At 30.7% G+C, this 18093-nt stretch overlaps 2 protein-coding genes and 1 non-coding gene across 7 annotated transcripts; all 3 read left to right on the forward strand.

The window, feature by feature from the left end:
* Positions 1-1009: 1009 nt before the first annotated feature.
* On the forward strand, positions 1010-1100 carry TRNAY-GUA (transfer RNA tyrosine (anticodon GUA)). The gene is given in 2 exon segments: positions 1010-1046; positions 1065-1100. It is a non-coding gene; the product is annotated as a tRNA-Tyr (tRNA).
* Positions 1101-4106: 3006 nt separating this feature from the next.
* Positions 4107-7213, forward strand: LOC109817237 (uncharacterized). Its single transcript, XM_020382453.3, has 4 exons — positions 4107-4253; positions 4357-4434; positions 4542-4637; positions 6959-7213. Exons 1-4 carry the CDS (start codon positions 4251-4253, stop codon positions 7028-7030), a joined length of 249 nt encoding a protein of 82 aa, XP_020238042.1. The 5' UTR covers positions 4107-4250; the 3' UTR covers positions 7031-7213.
* A 2210-nt stretch (positions 7214-9423) lies between these two features.
* Positions 9424-16151, forward strand: LOC109817232 (protein CNGC15a). 5 transcript variants are annotated; one of them, XM_029275192.2, is made up of 7 exons: positions 9424-10189; positions 11031-11556; positions 12325-12537; positions 12694-12986; positions 13189-13300; positions 13917-14153; positions 14980-16151. In XM_029275192.2, exons 2-7 carry the CDS (start codon positions 11062-11064, stop codon positions 15679-15681), a joined length of 2052 nt encoding a protein of 683 aa, XP_029131025.1. In that variant the 5' UTR covers positions 9424-10189; positions 11031-11061; the 3' UTR covers positions 15682-16151. The 5 variants fall into 5 exon arrangements, with proteins under 5 accessions (XP_029131025.1, XP_082915665.1, XP_082915664.1 ...); XM_083059539.1 differs by having other exon boundaries at positions 9424-10152; XM_083059538.1 differs by lacking the exon at positions 9424-10189 and adding an exon at positions 10241-10425.
* The last annotated feature ends 1942 nt before the right edge of the window (positions 16152-18093 follow it).

An 18093-nucleotide genomic window follows, 5' to 3' on the forward strand; every position in this document is an offset into this window, starting at 1 on the left:
TATACAGCTACGATTTAACTAATGGTATTTACTAAAAATAAATAAATGAGTGTATGTTAACATATTCTTTTATTTATTTAATAACATTTGATATTCTCTCTGGTTTTTAAGAGAACCTTTCTCAATTGTTGCAAACCACACTTGTAAATTGTGATTGAAAAGGGAATAAAATCACCGCAAAACAATATAGATATGATTAGGAAAGGTATTTTTCGATTATTCTTATCTTCTTGTTGGAAGCACGTACTATTTAAAAAAAAAAAAAAACTAATTTTCATAAAGAAGTTTACTGACAAATATGTTTTTGTTGGTTATTGATTCAAGTATTAGAAAATATAACCTTTTATACAAATTTACTATCAATTACACGAAAAAAATATATATGGACTTTTTCTTCTTCATGAATTGGAGTTTGTTTGCATAGACAGTTCAATTAAAAATTTTATTAAGGAAGCCCTTATTAGTAAAAGCTTATGTGTAAGTTCTTTTTATAATTAAAATAAAAATAAGGTCAAATTTTGCTTATATAAACTATAAATTGTTTTCAAAAGCTATTTTGAGAGAATTTATTAAAATAATAAGTTGAAAACGACTCATGAAATATCAAAACCTATTTTTATAAGTTCTTTCAAATACTTGCACAAGCACTTACGTCATAAAAAAAAAATCCACAAGTATTTTAAATAAAATTCTCCTAACATAGAATTACTTTTCTTCAAAACTAACTAAATCTAACTTGCTTCGGGATTCAATTGGAAATCCAAGTTCTTATATATATATATATATATATATATATATATATATATATATATATATATATATATATCTTCTTTTTTTTTTATGCAAAGCACAATAACTTATTAACTTATGTATTTATTATTATTTTAAATAAATTACTGAGTTATTTTAATTTCAAATTTAATGAAAAAGTATTTTTATTTTTAATTCAGTTACCAGTCCAATGAGAAATCACAGTATTAATAATAAATCAAACTATCAGCTTACATGGCCGACCTTAGCTCAGTTGGTAGAGCGGAGGACTGTAGTGGGAATTCCAACAGATAATCCTTAGGTCGCTGGTTCGAATCCGGCAGGTCGGAATTTTTTTACATTTATTTTATCTGTCCACTATTTAGCGTGACATCTTGCTCACAAGTCACATCTCTTTATTTTTTAGTTATTTGGCTAAAACAACTTTATCTCCTTGGTAATAATTACATGCTTAATTGATTTTATTTTATACTAACAGAAAAAAGATATTCCATACATGCATTATATTAAAAGAAAAAATAAATAAAAAAAATTAAGAAGTTATTCCTAAAAAAATGTAATTATTAAAAAATAAATAATAAAATAATTCATGTAAAAATAAAAATTAAAATAGTTATTGAAAATGATATCTTTTTATATATTAGTATAGAAATTTAGATTCATTAATTTCAAGTTCTTAAATTTGATTAAAAAATATTTTTTTTAAATTTTTTAAAAAGATATAATGGTAAAAAAAAAGTTAAGGTAATTGTAAAAAAAAAATATCCCTTTTATATATATTAGTATAGATTTATCTTATTTTATCTGTTGAATTAATAATATATATAGATAAAAACTTTTACATTATTTAGAAACAGTATAAGTAGATTTTTTTTCCTAACCTAATTTATTGTTGACTTATGAGACCACTTTTTACTTGAGTGTCATAATTTTTTTTTTAAAAAGTATTTGTAATATCAGAGTTGATGAAAAGCCAGATTTGATTGTGTTCATGAATACGTACAGACTCTAATAAATATAAAACTAAACATTTTTTTAATATATTTTAATAACATTTTCGATTATAATATTTCAAGGAACGTGATTCCTAGGAGTTACATTTCTAGAAATGTAATATCATAAGTTGAAACGAACACCCAATTGTAGAATCTATATGGATGATTGATCGAACAAGTTTTTATATGTACATGTTGATTTATGAATTAGTCAGGAGCAAATGGTTATTTTAATCTTTAAATTTAGATGACATCATCATATTAGCTTCTAAGATTAAGAACATGTCAAATAAGTCCTTAAAAATACAAATTAATAATTATATTAGTTTAAAACAATGTATGATTAAAGTGATAACGACACATTTTTTAATTTTTTTAATTAAATAAGCATTTTTAATGTGTTTGTCTAAATTATTTGTTTAAACAATTCTTTTATTTTATTTTAGAAGCAATCATATGTACTTCTTAAAAATTAGTATTTTAGCATGTGAATTTCATAGACAAAATATTTATTATATGTAACTAAACTTTATAATAAATTATATATAAAAATAAATATATTATATTTGAATATATAAAATATATTAGAAATTTATATGAATAAATATTTTTGAACATATGATTTAAGATTAATTTATATTGTAACACAATTTTTTTTTAAATTTTTCATAATTTATTTTAAAAAGATTAAATTTTAATTCATAAATAAATATAATGAATAAAAAAATTGAATTAGATAAAAAAAATAAAAATAATTTTTGAAAACACTTTCATTGAAAAATAACACCTAAAAATGATTTAATGTAAGATAGTTGTTTGCTTTTAACATACAGGAGTTAATTTTTTTAAAAAAAATATTTTTTAATTTAAAATTAACTAAATATTCATATTCAAAAATAAAAATGATAATAAATAATAAAATTTAGAGACAAATTTAACATTTCAAAAATTTAAACGTGCATTTGACAAGTCTATTACAACTATGTGACATTTTAATTATATCATGAGCTTCTCATAATCTTAGGATTATACTCGAAATGTAGATGATAGTGTGCTTCTCAGCACAAGTTTAGTGAAATTTGGAGGTCTTATTAACAACTCATTAGGTTGTTTCTTTGCAAGTAACATGGGAAATATAGACATTTTACATGTCCACGTGCTCTCTTACATGACATGGAGCTATGTTGAGAGTTGGTCTTTCAACATATTACATGTCCAACAAATTTATTAAACATTCTTATACTAGAATAGAGGAATGTGGATCCACATCATTTATACTAGTAGGATTGAAATACTCCATGTCTTTATATTTTATTAAAAAAATAAAAAAATAAAAATTGAGATTAAGTAATAAAGGTGATAAAAATTTTGAGAATTTGAGTAGTTAGAGATAGTTACATTATTTGAGTGGTTACATAGATGATTAATTTTAATATTATTTTTATTATTTAACGATGTAAAGGTAAAATCGTAAAAAAAAAAGTGAAGACAAAAAAATGTTTATAAAATGATATATCCTCTTTATATTTCTATATAGGTATAAATACTAATAAAATAGTGGTTATCAAGTAATTGTCGACTCAGGAAAGAAACCAATTTTAGTGTTGATTAAATGATTTCTTAGCAAAATTGAGAGCAACATCATGAGACACTTCAATCGTTAGGGATATTGACAGACTTGTAACCTTAGTTATTAGTAGATATAGATGAGACAATATTTCCAAGGATATAATGTTTTGTTATTTCTCTTCTAGCAATGTTTTTTTTAATTAAATTTTATAACCAATTTTTTTTAAAAAAATTATTATTATATATATAGGAGAGTTACAATAATACCAGTATAACTTTTACTAAATATTACATCGCTCAATAACTTTATATTAAATGTGAATTTTATAAATTCAACCGTTAAATTAAAAGTTCTTTTCTTTTAGATCATATATACAAAATTTTATATTAATCCAAAATGATTTGATACTTCATTCTTATAAAAAAAAATTAACGTAATATATACATTTCAAAATATATTAAAATATAAACACTTTGATTATATTTAAATTGTTGTTCAATTTTAATAAAATTTTATATAAACATATAAAGTGATATAATTTTTTAATCTAACAGTTTAATTTACAAAATTCACATTCAATATAAAATTATTGAGTGGTGCAATACTTAATAAAAATTACACCAATATTATTATAACCCTCCATATATATATATATATATATAATTTTAGAACTAATGCACCAACGGTCTAGATTGTTTTGATGATGTTGTAAGCCGTGCTTGGTTGCCCTCGTGCAGCCCATGGGCCATAATGAGTAGGCCCAACAGTCGAAATATAAAAACGTATATATAATTTTGGGTGTGGACAGGAAATTACCAAATTGTCTCGCTTTCCCTAACGAACCTAGCAGTTCTGAATCGCGCTGCTGAATCAACCGTTCTCGATTTTCTCATACTCTAGTCGATCATCCCAACATGGTACTATTACCTATGAATCTATGATCTTCTCACTTTTTTTTCTGCGATCAATTTTACGTTTTCTTTTAATTTCTATATAAAATTGATTGATGCGATGCTATAGGTTTGTTTGGCTTGCTTGCTGCCCCTATTTCTCGTCCCGATCGTCAACATTCTCCCTATTCTCTTCGATTTTATTATGGTAAGTGCAATTCCCTATTGTAGTATATTCATATTTCCCATACCATACCATATTATACTCATTTATATGATATGTTTGGGTGATTGTTGATCTGTAACCGTTTTCAGGGAAAAATCTATCGTGTGTTTGGTTGGGAGTACAGAAAACCGGAGAGGGCTCCTCCCGCATGTCCATACAAGCCTCCAACCACCGGGGTTAGTAAAGTAAGTGATTACCGATGTTAATTGCTTTTTTATGCATGAGTTTAATTTTCATTCATTGTCAACCAATAAGAAATTATGGTATGTATGACTTTTTATTATAGTTATTGTAAAATTCAACGAACTCATAATCTTGAGTGCTCTACCTGATAACATGGGTGAGTGCCAGAAGCTTTACTAGTGGTCAATTTGGTGGTATGGAATTAAAATTCTTTTGGTTTGTGGTGGTAGGGTGGAACAGTCTTTGATTTCATTCAGGTCAATTATGTGTTTTTAGTATATATATATATATATATATTATAGGCAAATGTTAGCTGGAAGGATTTGAATCCACTCCCTCCTTATCACTTCAGCCCTATGTCCCTCCGTCCCCCCCAAAAAAAAAATCCACCAGACCACCTTTTAGTATATAGGAAAAACCAATGTGATTCTGGGGCGTGGATCCCCTATTGGCAGTGTGTGAGTGAGACCACACTTTACAACCGGATAGTATTGAGGAATATTCTTTTTGATTTGTAAGAATTATAATGATGGCTATAAGATTCAAATCTAAGATCATGTGTATACAACTCTAACCTCTCACCACTAGGCCGACACCGGTAAATAGTAATTGATAGGATTGAGGAATATGATTGTTTCCCAGTGTGAGCTATGCCCCTATGCAACGTGGATCTTCCATTTGAAGTGGAGGCTGTCCCCACTTATGGCTGTGCTTTTGGGAGTGCCATCACAATGTATCATCTTCTGGTTAACAGTATGTGGTTGTAACACTGCCTTGTGCAACGGCTGTAACTGTGTCAATTGGTAGGTAGATCTTGGCTGAATATTGTGGGTGAATCCTGGATGTCAAAACATGGCTAAAACTTATGAGGACACGGAGAAGAAGGTGCAGAGATTTGAGATGCTATTAGAGTAACTAGAAGCATATTACAAATCCATTAGACCAACTATTGGCTTCCTACATGCTTTAGACTAACCATTTTATTGCACTTCAAGTTCAAGGTACTTTTGTTAATTTAGATATTATGTCTATAGCAAAATTTTAAATCAAGTAGGAATGTAGGATATTGGATTCATTTTAGAAATATGGATTTATGGAGCATTGTGAGTCTGGCTATATTGAACAAAGCACAAGATTAATCCTTTTATTAGCTCTTTGTAGAAGTCTTTATTTGGGAAAATGTTGTGGGATAGCATTTTAGAAACAAAAATGTTTTTTTATATTCTGATATCAAGATCATCTCTCTTAGCTTTTTTAGTTGCACTTGCATTAGTTGCATATATGATCATGTTGTACCAGTTTCCATGATGGGAGTTTGCTACTGCATTATTATAGGATAATGCCAAGATCTGGTTCCAAATATTATGATCCTATCGGCATTTAAGTGACCCTGTCTTTTGTTTTTTCTTTTTTTTAAGAAAAAGGAAAATATTATTTTTCTTGGTAATTTGTTCTGAAAGCTGTCACCAGCAATGCGATTTAGAACTTGAATTCTGTAAAATTTCCATGTTGATGCCTTTATCATTTTGAGCCAGTTCCAAGTGTAAATTGATGGCTCAGATGCAAAGAAGATCAACATTGTGTCTGTATAATTGGAAAAGAGGAAATCCTAATACTAATATATGAATAGGGTGATTGATGTGGAATTCCTGAAGTATCTGTAGGATTTTATGGTCAGGCTTCCTGTTATGAGGATACTTGTATGAGTTTGAATGAAAAAATGGAATAATAAAGAATAATTGGTCGTATTATTTTCAAGTTTTTGCTATTGCACTTTATTATAACTGTTTTTATTTTGTTTTGACAGATAATGAAGTATAAAATTGGTTAAATTAATGAGAAGTTTTGAGTTAGAAGTGATGTTTATCCTGCTACCTTTTTTCTTATGTTACTTAATACATTTCTGCCTGCTGAGGATTGGTCATTTACAAAGACAGTATTATGTCGGGAACAATTTTAGCGTTTTTCAAATGCCTGTTGTCCAGTATGATATTTGGTTTTTAGCTGAAAAGGGCTTGTGTTACCGATGATCATATGCATCTCCCATTCGAGAAACAAGCTATTCGTCTGTCATTATTTATTTTTCATAAAGATGGATTTTGTATAAAGGAGTGATCCTTAAGACAAGCACTACTAGATAGGGACCCTGACCCACGTGACATGATGATGGATTCTGTTTTTGGTTAGCGTTTGTTTGCATCATGCGTATAATGCTTGTGTTGATGTATGTGCATGCTTACAATTTTGTTTATATGATTTCTCATATGAAGCTTCCATGAATTCAAATATGAACTGAAATTACAAAATGGCAATGTTATTGCAGACTGAGGCAGGTGTTGAACCAACTCCAGCAGATCCTGTAAAACCTGGAAGTGTAGATGTGAAGCAGGATTAATCTGGGGTAGCTACTCTGTAAGGTTTGACAAGAGTAAAATGTATGACCACTTGGGAATTCTGATGGTTTATGTCTGTAACTTTTATTAAATATATTGTCCTGTCATGTCCATTGTCTCAAAAAATAATTTTTTTAAAAAAAATGTTTTGTCGTTTTAAAATTAAGTTACTTTTATTTTCATAAGTATGTTTCAGTCGAAGTAAAAAAAAAATCATAGTTTATGTATAAGGTTAAGAATCTCGTACTAAGTTTTATTTTTTAATTTACTTCTAGACAAAAAATGTTTTAAAAAATTATTATATTTTCAATTAAAAGTAAGTTTACATAATTAAAATAATTTAAAATTAAGTTTAAGAACACTCAAATACCTGTCTTGTTGGAGCCTAATGGACTATTTTATTTATCATTGTTATCGTCAATTTGATACGGGGGCATTTACAAAAAAAATAATTCTAATAAATTGCGTTTAAAAGTGATTTATGATTTTTTTATTAGTTAAATTATTTTGTCTTTTTTATATAGTTTTATCAATTTTTAAAGATTTTATGATTTAAAAGTTTTTAACGAGATGTTATTCATTTTTCTTTAAAGCCTAGCGGATAATATTTTCTCTTTTTAATAAGTTATTATTCAATTTTTTTATTGACATTCATATAGTTTATTAATAAACTAATTAGGAATGAAAGAATCACATTTAACACCGGAAAGCAATAAGTCTAGCTTCTAAAATTCACATTGTGGAGACAAGCCTTAAAAGAAAAAGTTTGTGGAGACAAAATGAGCCCTTTGGTTTCCATATGATAATCTCGAGTACATTTAAGTATTCAAGTCAATTATAATAATTTTAAAAATTATAATGTTATAAATAAGTTAGTGACTTTAAAAATAAGAATAAGAATAATATAAAAGTAATAAAAATACTTTATAATATATTAAAAATTAAAAATAAATTATATGTAATTTCTTTATTTATGCGAATAATAAACATATTACTTAATTGAATTATGTGTCTGGAAATAATTTAATTATCTTAATTGAAAATATTTTTTTATTACTTTAATTAAAAATTAATATTCTTCATTTTATTAGTTATCTTAGCGAAAAATTAACTAAAATTAATGATAAGAAAAACAAATACTAAAAGATCTAAAATAACAAAAAATTTAAAAAATTAAAATTAGACAAATCGTATTTACAAGAACTTCAAATATATTCAAGATAAAAATTTATATAAATCGATCGAGTTTTTTAGATAACTAATGAAATAATCAATGATTATCCTTACGTACAATTTCTTTCCTTTTAAATTGTAATATCTAATTTTTGTTTCAACCCCAAACACACGATTGTCTTAGATTAGGTTACCTTGCGATCTAAAATTCAAGAGAAATAAAAACTTGTAAATTGTCTAATTAAAAACCCTTTTTTTATGTTTCATTACATTTTTATAATATTAATTTCTTTGTTAAACTTAAATTCTTTTATATTTTAGTTATTGTAATTTAATTTTATCATATAACACATTAATTATGTTACATATATTTATTTTAATGGTTTAATAGTGATACATTGATAATTTTACACGATCCACCAATCAAAATTCATCATGAATAATAAAAAGTTGAATTTTACATTAACTATTTAAAAGTCATAATTTTTTTTTATTTGATTGATTGATATATAAAACTCTTTACACTCATCACCGTTAATAGCCGCAACGGCAACTGCTATTGTATTGCTGTGTGCATGTTTGGTTTGGTTTGGGTAGTTGAAATGTATATGATTGTTATTGATGCAAGCCAGCTTTGCATTTAATGCTGTCACCTTTGCAATCGCAATATGCACAGAGACCATAAATCTGATTATTCACCCTTGATTTCGTCGCACCCCCGAGTCACGGTTATTATGCCTCGTCCTCTAACTTCTCACCTGCATAACTAGTTCATGGTACATATTTCGTATAAAGATTCATCCACTTTAAAGTGAAGTCAACTCAAAAAATAACGGGACTCATTAATCACTTATAATAATGTTACATTCCTTTTCAAGATTTAACGAAGTTTTCAAGAATTTTGCCTAAATTTGCAGTTTTTACTATAATATATGGCAAAATACGGTTCGGATGAGAAGAGATGTTTATAGTGAGCGAACTGAATGTAATCTCTCGGTACTGTATTCGGTTCCTGCTAATAAAAAATATATAGTAATAGAAAACTTTTTATACAAATTTCTTTTAAAAAATCATGTAACTTTTTTTAACTAATCACATAAGCGACGGTAATAAAAATAATAATCACAATAAAATTAATATGAATGAAAGAAAAAAAAATGAACCAACATTTTCAAATTATATCATACATGACAAGTGCTAACATATTCAGTCACATTTTTCCAATTAAAATTCACTAGTCTCACTAATTTGTATACATAATCCATCAAATCAAATGGAAACCAAATTTGCATATTTGATGAGTTACATAAATTTTACTCAATAATAAATATAGTGTTGGAGAGGGTTAATATATTTCTCTATAATCAATATTTGCACAATTATACACGTTCCCAGTATCAATGCATAGCTGTCCCCAGACAACCCATGCAATTGAGAGGAAGGTGTATGTATGACTTGGCTTTGAGCTTGACAATTGACATCAATGACCAGTCTCTGCTGTGATATTTGGTTAAGGTAGTCAGTGTCGTCAAAATCTCTTCAAAATTTGAGACATAAAAAGAAGAAAAAAGAAGCTTACAATACAATGCAATACAATTGTAAACTTTGGTGCCCCTCCTCTCTCCCCTTGGTGGAGGATTCTATTCTACACATGACATGAATAAAAAACATTAAACAAACCCATGTGTCATTTGGAAAGCTTCAAACTATTGCTCCATTAACATATAAGACATTATCTGAATTTGGGGTAGTAGGCAATCTTCCAATTACTTTTGTTTACACGGTTAAAGTCCAAGTCATATAACTCAAGTTGGGGAACAGTAAGCTGTGGTTTCACAATAGAATGAGACTGTTCCATGACCCATGTTTCTGTTTTGTTCACTGATTAGGACATATCAGGAGATTGGAACTAAAATTTTCATGGTAGAAATAATCAAATACTGAATTCAAGGTAGTTTTAAAGGGGAATTGACAGCAAGGATTTCCTGGTTAAATTTCTTTTCATCTCTATTTTTCTTCTGAATTATTTATTTTCTTCTCTCCTTTTTTTCTAGCTTAAGTTATGGTATTTCTCTTTCTATAATTATTTCTCCACATAATTGAACTTGAATGTGATGTTTTTCAATGATACGTTTCCCCTAACCGAACCTTGAAAATTTTCATGGATATTAAAACAGACGAACTAGATGAAAGCAGTTTTTGTGGCTCTACATGGACTTCTTATGTATGTTTCATTTCATATTCTTTCTTCGTTAGTCTCATCTTTTCATATCAGGAAAAATATGTGAAGCTGACCATTAAGTCCAAGGAGCGACGACTTTGAATCCTTCACAAGCTTTTAGAAGGGTCAAATTCACAGGTTTTGCCTGTACTTTTATGAAAGAAACACAAAAGGGTTGTTACTGTACAACATAGTACTACTTTCCTGTCACATGATTTCTGGGAAAGACTCTACTGAAAACAAGCTTCAATATTTTGTGGTTGAGAATGTGAATCAAATATTTTCCCGTGGTTAATAGCCTGTATATATATATGTTCTGTTGTGTCTACTTGAAGAGTGAAACTAAAAAGTTGAACTAGCAAACTATGGATTCTGATAGATCAAGATCTGTGAGGTTTGCCAGTTTTTCCCTTTGACATTGAGCTGCAAACTTGCACATAATTAGAATTTAGTGTAACATATGTCAGTGACTTTATTAACTTATTCATGTATATTATAGGGCATGTGTCCATCTACGAGATTACAATTTTTTAGGACTTACTATTTTCATCACCTTTTTTTTTATTTGGTTTTGGTGCTGAAATTCAGTTGTGTATATGTGCATCCAGATTTCAAAATGAACTTGAGACAAATAAGTTAATGGACAACAAAGAAAATCACTTATCAATGGTGGCCTATGAGACGAGTAGCAAAAAGAAGGTTGGGAAGGATGCAATAGGCAAGTCCTCTGATGGAAGGGAACTTTCCAGGGTCTTTTCTGAGGATTATGATTCAGAACAGATTTTGATATTGGATCCTAGGGGACCAAGAGTAAATAGTTGGAACAAAATTTTCTTAGCAGCTTGTTTGATTTCATTATTTGTGGATCCCCTATTCTTTTACTTACCAGTGGCTAAGAAGGACAAGTGCATTGATATGTCCGATGGTCTTGAAGTGTCCCTTACCGTAATCCGGTCATTGATTGATGCATTTTACATTATTCAGATTTATTTTCGGTTTCAAACTGCTTATATTGCTCCTTCCTCTCGTGTTTCTGGTAGAGGAGAGCTTATCATAGACTCTTCAAAAATTGCGTCCAAGTACACGAGGAAAGACTTCTGGATTGATCTAGTGGCTGCCCAACCACTTCCACAGGTATTTTCCTGATATAAAATGTGAATTCATTTCGAAACTTCTGAAAATTTGTTTGTGAAAATACAAAGGAGATAAGTTGGTTCTTATAAAGTTGATGACAACTCCAAAACTTAGCTAATTTAAGCTAACATCATGCAATAGGATTGCTAACTTAACTATTGAACATTATTAGCACATTAATATTCTAAATGAGCTTAGTCAACTCTAGGTATAAATATAAACTTCATACTAGATTTCCTGATAGAAATATAAAACTAGATTAGTAGATTAATTGATACTAAGGGTCAACTTAACAGTTAATTTGCAATCTTATACCAATGTACCTAGATTATCTGAGACTAAGAAGACCACTTCTTAATGCTGTGATTCTTTTTACCTTCATTTTTATTGTTAATTTACACCAGCCTTATGCTCACATTCTTCTAAATGGGTGAAAGAGAAGGATAATTTTTAAGGCTTGTGAAAACAAATTTAAACAAATTGCAACATTTTTAAGGCTATAATTTTTCATACAACATCTTGACTTTCCCCCACCCAACTACATTCCACAAAGATCCTGAAAGCCTCTCCTTTGTGCTATGATACAACGGTAATTTACTAATATACTATAAGTCTTTACTTAGTTATGCCATTGGTTGCATTTCTCAGGGTCATTTGCTGAACTAAATTGATGTTACAGTTCAAAATGCTATTGTGTCTTAGTTGTGTACATCCTGTTTTGTTTCTTTTGCGGCAGGATAACAATTTTGTCATTCCTATACATGATAGGTATTGATTTGGGCCGTAATTCCTAATCTAAGAGGCTCTCAAATGATTGCTTCAAGGCATGTTTTGCGCCTTGTTTCGATTTTCCAGTACCTCTTGAGGCTGTATCTTATTTATCCTCTATCATCTGAAATCATCAAGGCAAATGGGGTAATGATGGAGAAAGCATGGGCTGGGGCAGCATATAATCTGATGCTCTATATGCTAGCTAGTCATGTAAGTCACTGTTCCTAATAGTTCTTTTCTTTGCATAAGAACTTATGATGCACTTTTATTTGTTCTATAGCCTTTTTCCTATTTTTTTTCCTTTATGATTTGTATTTATTTTATCTTTTATGTTGTTTCTGATTCAGTTATTCACTGTCCCTCTAGGTTTTAGGATCCTCTTGGTACCTGTTGTCAATAGAACGGCAGAATGAATGTTGGAAGAAAGCTTGTACACTGCAATATCCACGCTGCCAGTATCATTATCTTGATTGTCAAAGCATGGATGACCCAAATAGGATTTATTGGTTAAGATCAAGCAATCTCTCAGGTCTATGTGATCAGAACAGTGATTTCTTTCAATTTGGCATTTTTACTGATGCTCTAGATTTGGGAATTACGGGCTCAAAATTCATCAACAAATACTATTACTGTCTCTGGTGGGGACTAAGGAATCTCAGGTAACTTCAATTTTTGATGTAAAATTTGAATAATTCATCCAAGAATTATTTTTTTGCATGGAAAATTGGCAATAAACTAATTCAGAGCATAGTCATCACTTCACTGAAGACGAGAATTACTATTGAAATCGATTATTATAAGATTCTAATCAGCCACAATAGAGTTTTTGATATTCTTACCAATACTAAGCGAAACTTGCAGCTCTGTGGGACAGAATCTCTTAACAAGCACACGTGTTGCAGAGATCAATTTTGCTGTGGTCGTTGCAATTCTTGGATTAGTGCTTTTTGCACTGCTTATAGGCAATATGCAAGTAAGTCTAGCTGTTGCCACTCTACTAATGTGCTGCAAGTTTCAGGACTTGATAATTGTTTGCAAAAATAAACTCATTGTCTGTTGGTATGATAGTATTCCTTAACATCAGGATTATTTATAGCATCCTCCTTTTTACTTACAAGGATTATTTAGAGTTGAATATATAAAATTTCTGAACCTTATAGGACACACTTTCTGTTCACTGAGTAGTATTTATTGTCATACTTTATTATGAATTGGGATATAATAACTATTAGGCTTACAACGATCTTAGTTTAAATTTTACACTGATAGTTGACTCTTTCTGTTGGCAAAACCTTATTGAGGATTAAGGGAGTCTAACTCAATTCGTTGAACAAGATACGTGAATTGTTGTAAACTCTCTTAATACCAAGTTTGATTCTCATGGATTAAAAAAAAAGAAGAAAAAAGAAGCTTATTGAGTCATCAATTAGGACCTTGATGGCTTGATCTAGTCTTGCTTGCCCACTTTGATTAGGGGATAAAGAATGCACCATGAATATGTGATAATTAAATGAGATCATATCTCTGATCCTCATATCTTGTATTTTCATCCCTTTTTCATATAGCTGAAATTCTTACCTAATTAACAGACCTACCTGCAATCCACCACTACGCGACTAGAAGAATGGAGAATAAGAAGGACAGATACAGAAAGATGGATGCATCACAGGCAGCTCCCTCATTATCTGAAGCAAAATGTGCGACGTCATGAACAATTCAGATGGGTTGCTACTAGGGGAGTTGATGAGGAAACTATTCTCGGAGACCTTCCCACAGATCTACGACGTGACATCAAACGCCACCTTTGCCTTAATCTAGTTAGACAAGTAAATCTTTGTTTTCTTCTCTACACGTTGTGGAAGTTTCAATTAAGCATCTCATGTTTAGCATGTAGAATAAGTGGTTCATGACTTGTTATCTAACCTTCTATGCCTTAAGTCCTGATTGGATGAACTTCTCATAAAATGAACTGAGCTACTCGCATAAACTAAAATCAACATATAAACTTAACTTTCATCAAAGTTCTTTTAGTTATCATTTCTGAAAGTTAGGGTACATACAATGATTTTAGGTTATGAAAAAAATTCAATATATTCTACCTTCTTATTTTCTTTTCCTATAGCTATTTATGGAGAAGTATATCCATACAGGACTTTAGTGGTCAAGAGTTTGATCCTTCCTCGCTTATTCTTCTAATAAAAAGTTGGATTTCAGCACAAGGTTGGTGGACCTGCACATTATCCATGGTACAAGTCCAAAGGGCACTTGCGTGAGGGGGCCCCAATGGACATGTAATATAGAAATCATTCATGTGTCTTCATTTAATAGCTTAAGTTTTTGTAAGTGTTGGTTCATGACATCTCATGCAAGATTATATCATGTTAACATGTTTCTTGGGAAACAAGCAAGTAAGAGAATGAACTGTTACAAGCAGAAACAGAAACAAAAGAAATTCAAGATGTTATTTATCAACAAGGTAATAGACAGAGAATAGAGAAACACAAACAATGCAGACTTATAGCAACAAATAAACACAAAGGAGTAAAGTTTAGAGAAACCTGAGTTGAAACACGCAATATGAGCTAATTTGGCCTTATCTCTATTGAAGACGTGGAATTTTCTCAATATGAAGTAGTTATTGGTCCATGGCAGGTACCACTATTTGATCAGATGGATGACAGGATGCTAGATGCAATCTGTGAAAGGCTGAAACCTTCTCTTTTCACTCCCGGCGCCCACGTGGTTCGCGAAGGAGACCTTGTGAATGAGATGATCTTCATTGTTAGAGGATGCCTAGATTCTTGCACCACAAATGGTGGCAGAACAGGTTTCTTCAACTCCTGCAGGCTCGGCTCTGGCGACTTCTGTGGCGAGGAGCTCTTGCCATGGGCCTTGGACCCTCGTCCAACGGTTGTGCTCCCTTCCTCAACTCGCACGGTGAAGGCCATCACTGAGGTGGAGGCCTTTGCACTCATTGCAGAGGACTTGAAGTTTGTGGCAGCACAGTTCCGGAGGCTGCACAGCAAGCAACTGAGGCACACTTTCAGGTTCCACTCACACCAGTGGAGGACTTGGGCTGCATGCTTCATACAAGCAGCGTGGTTCAGGTACAAGAAAATGAAGGAGACGAGCGAGCTCAAGAGAAAGGAGAAACTCATGATGATGGCATATGTGCCTGGAAACGGCACTGAACACTTCTCTGCACCACTGCAGGCTCCAATGGGCACACTGTATGCTGCAAAACTAGCTTCAATCCCAAGGAAAGGTAGGAGTTTGAGATATGGGCCTGAACTTGACATTCTTGGCTCATTGAGGAAGCCCCTCGAACCGGACTTTACTGATGATGATGATTGATGACAGGTGAAAGAGTTGTTCACTTGAAGAGGGCATGTTACAAGTATGTTTATGCACAATGTTAGAAGAGCTTTTCAGAGTTTTTCTATTGAAGATATAGATTTTTTTTTTTTTTTTTAGTATAGAAACTCATCAACTCTTTTAATTTTTTTTTTTATCCAGACAAGCTCCGATAGTAATCTAAGTGTATAATAGGATTATTAGATGAGTATGTGGTTCTTGTTAATTGTAGTGAACTTTGTAACTGTGAAGGAGTCCTCATGTTTTAGACAAGGACAAAAGATGGAAATAAACAAAACCGGAGGCAGAATTTTTGTATTAATAAACGATTTGAATGTTGCCACAATATCCTTAACTCAAGTGGCAACAGGTTTCTTTGTACATGATTCCTAAACCCTAATTCTAGTCTGGTCCCTTTGTAATTTAGTTTGACCTCTTGTTAAATAAATAAATAAATAGGCTTCACACAATTTTATTTGAACCCAGGTTATTTACTGTATGGTGAGTTAGTTCTCTCATGAGTTTCTTTTCTTTTTAAACGCAAAATTGTAAATCAAGACCTTGTTAAAGAAAAATCAAATAGAAGAAGATAAACATAATTACCATGCACACAAAAGATCTGAGAAGAAACACACATAATTAATCTAGTTTAGCACACATCTTGCCTATACAGAATTTGGCTTCTCTAAAATGAGATTGCATTTTAGAGAATAAAATACAATAATAATTATTGATTAAAAAATCAACAATGGATATTATAATTAATTTTAAATTTAATTATACATATATTTAATTTATCATAATTTTCTATCATTGATTTTTTAATTAATGCTTATTATCGCATTTTATCTATTGATGTGAGTTGATATGAGAGATTATAGGGATCTGATTTATGTAATTACACATATGATTGCAGATTCTGTGGGATTACTTTATAATACAAACAAAGTGTCTTAGTTTCCCAAAATAGGAGATTAAGTAAACTATATGTATGATCCTTATAGAGAAATAAAATATATATCATTCTATATTGTGTTAACATTATCCTCTAAAGTGCACCATTCACTTTAAAGAAGCTAAATCCGTATACAATCATCTTAAAAGAATTTCACTATGTCAAATATGATTATAAAAATTGTAATTCATTCCCAAATTATCTATATTACTTTACAAACTCGAGTATCACCACTTTAAATTACATGTCAAACACATACATGATACTTGCTTTAAATTACATGAATATCCCAATGTAGGATGAATATAAGGCCACACATCCAAAGATACGAGGAGGCAAACTAATTCTTTGGATGTTTGGCCTTTGCCCATCTCCATAAAAATCAATTTATAAAGCTTGATCCATGTGCACTTTGTTGTTTTGGGGTATGCTACTCACCAAAAAAGGTATCACTATTACCATCTTGCCACAAAACCCATATATGTTATGATAGATGTTACATTCTTGGAGTCTGAAACATGTTTCTCTGCCCCAACATCCAATTCTCCTCTTCATAGGGAGATATAAAGTCAAGAGAAGAATTGGCAAAGTTTACTTGACATGGAAACATTGGACTTTGGTCTTGAAAGTAAGGGCCAAGATGGTCATACGGGTCAAATTGTAATTAGAGAAAATTAAAAGTAGTTAAGTGAGGATAGTTAATAATAGGAGGACTATTTTGGTTAAAGTTCTGTGTTTTAGTAGTTAGTAGTACGTTGGGGAAACCAACTAGTATATTAGAAAACTATCTGATTTAGAATCGGTTAATCAGTTTTGTAATCAATTTCCCAATCTTGTGAATCAATCATACTATCTCAGAACTCTTTCTATTTCAGGGTTCTCTGTTCTTCTTAGTTCTTCGATTTAATTCCTTAATCCGTAGAACTAATCTTAGCAATTGGTATCAGATTTTGTTCCTTCCAATGACAATCATGGTGGTTTCCACTCATTTATAGGATGCATCACACGTGAATGCCGATGAATTGGAATCAAGAATCACGAGGCGACTTGAAACTCATCTCATGGAGATTGTTACATCGATGAGAGAGTCCCGGGATGCTTCGGTGGATAAACGCATTCAAGATCACATCAAACAACATACCGATGGTGAAATTTCCTCTTCTTCGTTAATTAATACGGTTCCGCATCGCGTTATGCAACCTTCCTCCAATTACTCTTGTGGCACTTGTCTTGCACGTATCGATTTTTCCCGTTTCAATGGTGCAAATGTCAAACACTGGGTGTATCTGTGTGAAACATTTTTTTTCACTTGATTCTACTCCTGAGGAATTCAAGGTGAAGCTTGCTGTAATTCACTTGGAGGGAAAGGCCTTGTAGTGGCACACTGCTTTTGTCAAATCTATGGCAGCGAATTCTACACTTTCTTGGAATACCTATTCTATAATCTTGCTTGAATG

The sequence above is a fragment of the Cajanus cajan genome, chromosome 7 (genome assembly GCF_000230855.2).
Source record: "Cajanus cajan strain Asha chromosome 7, NIPB_CcT2T_4, whole genome shotgun sequence".
NCBI lineage: Eukaryota > Viridiplantae > Streptophyta > Magnoliopsida > Fabales > Fabaceae > Cajanus > Cajanus cajan.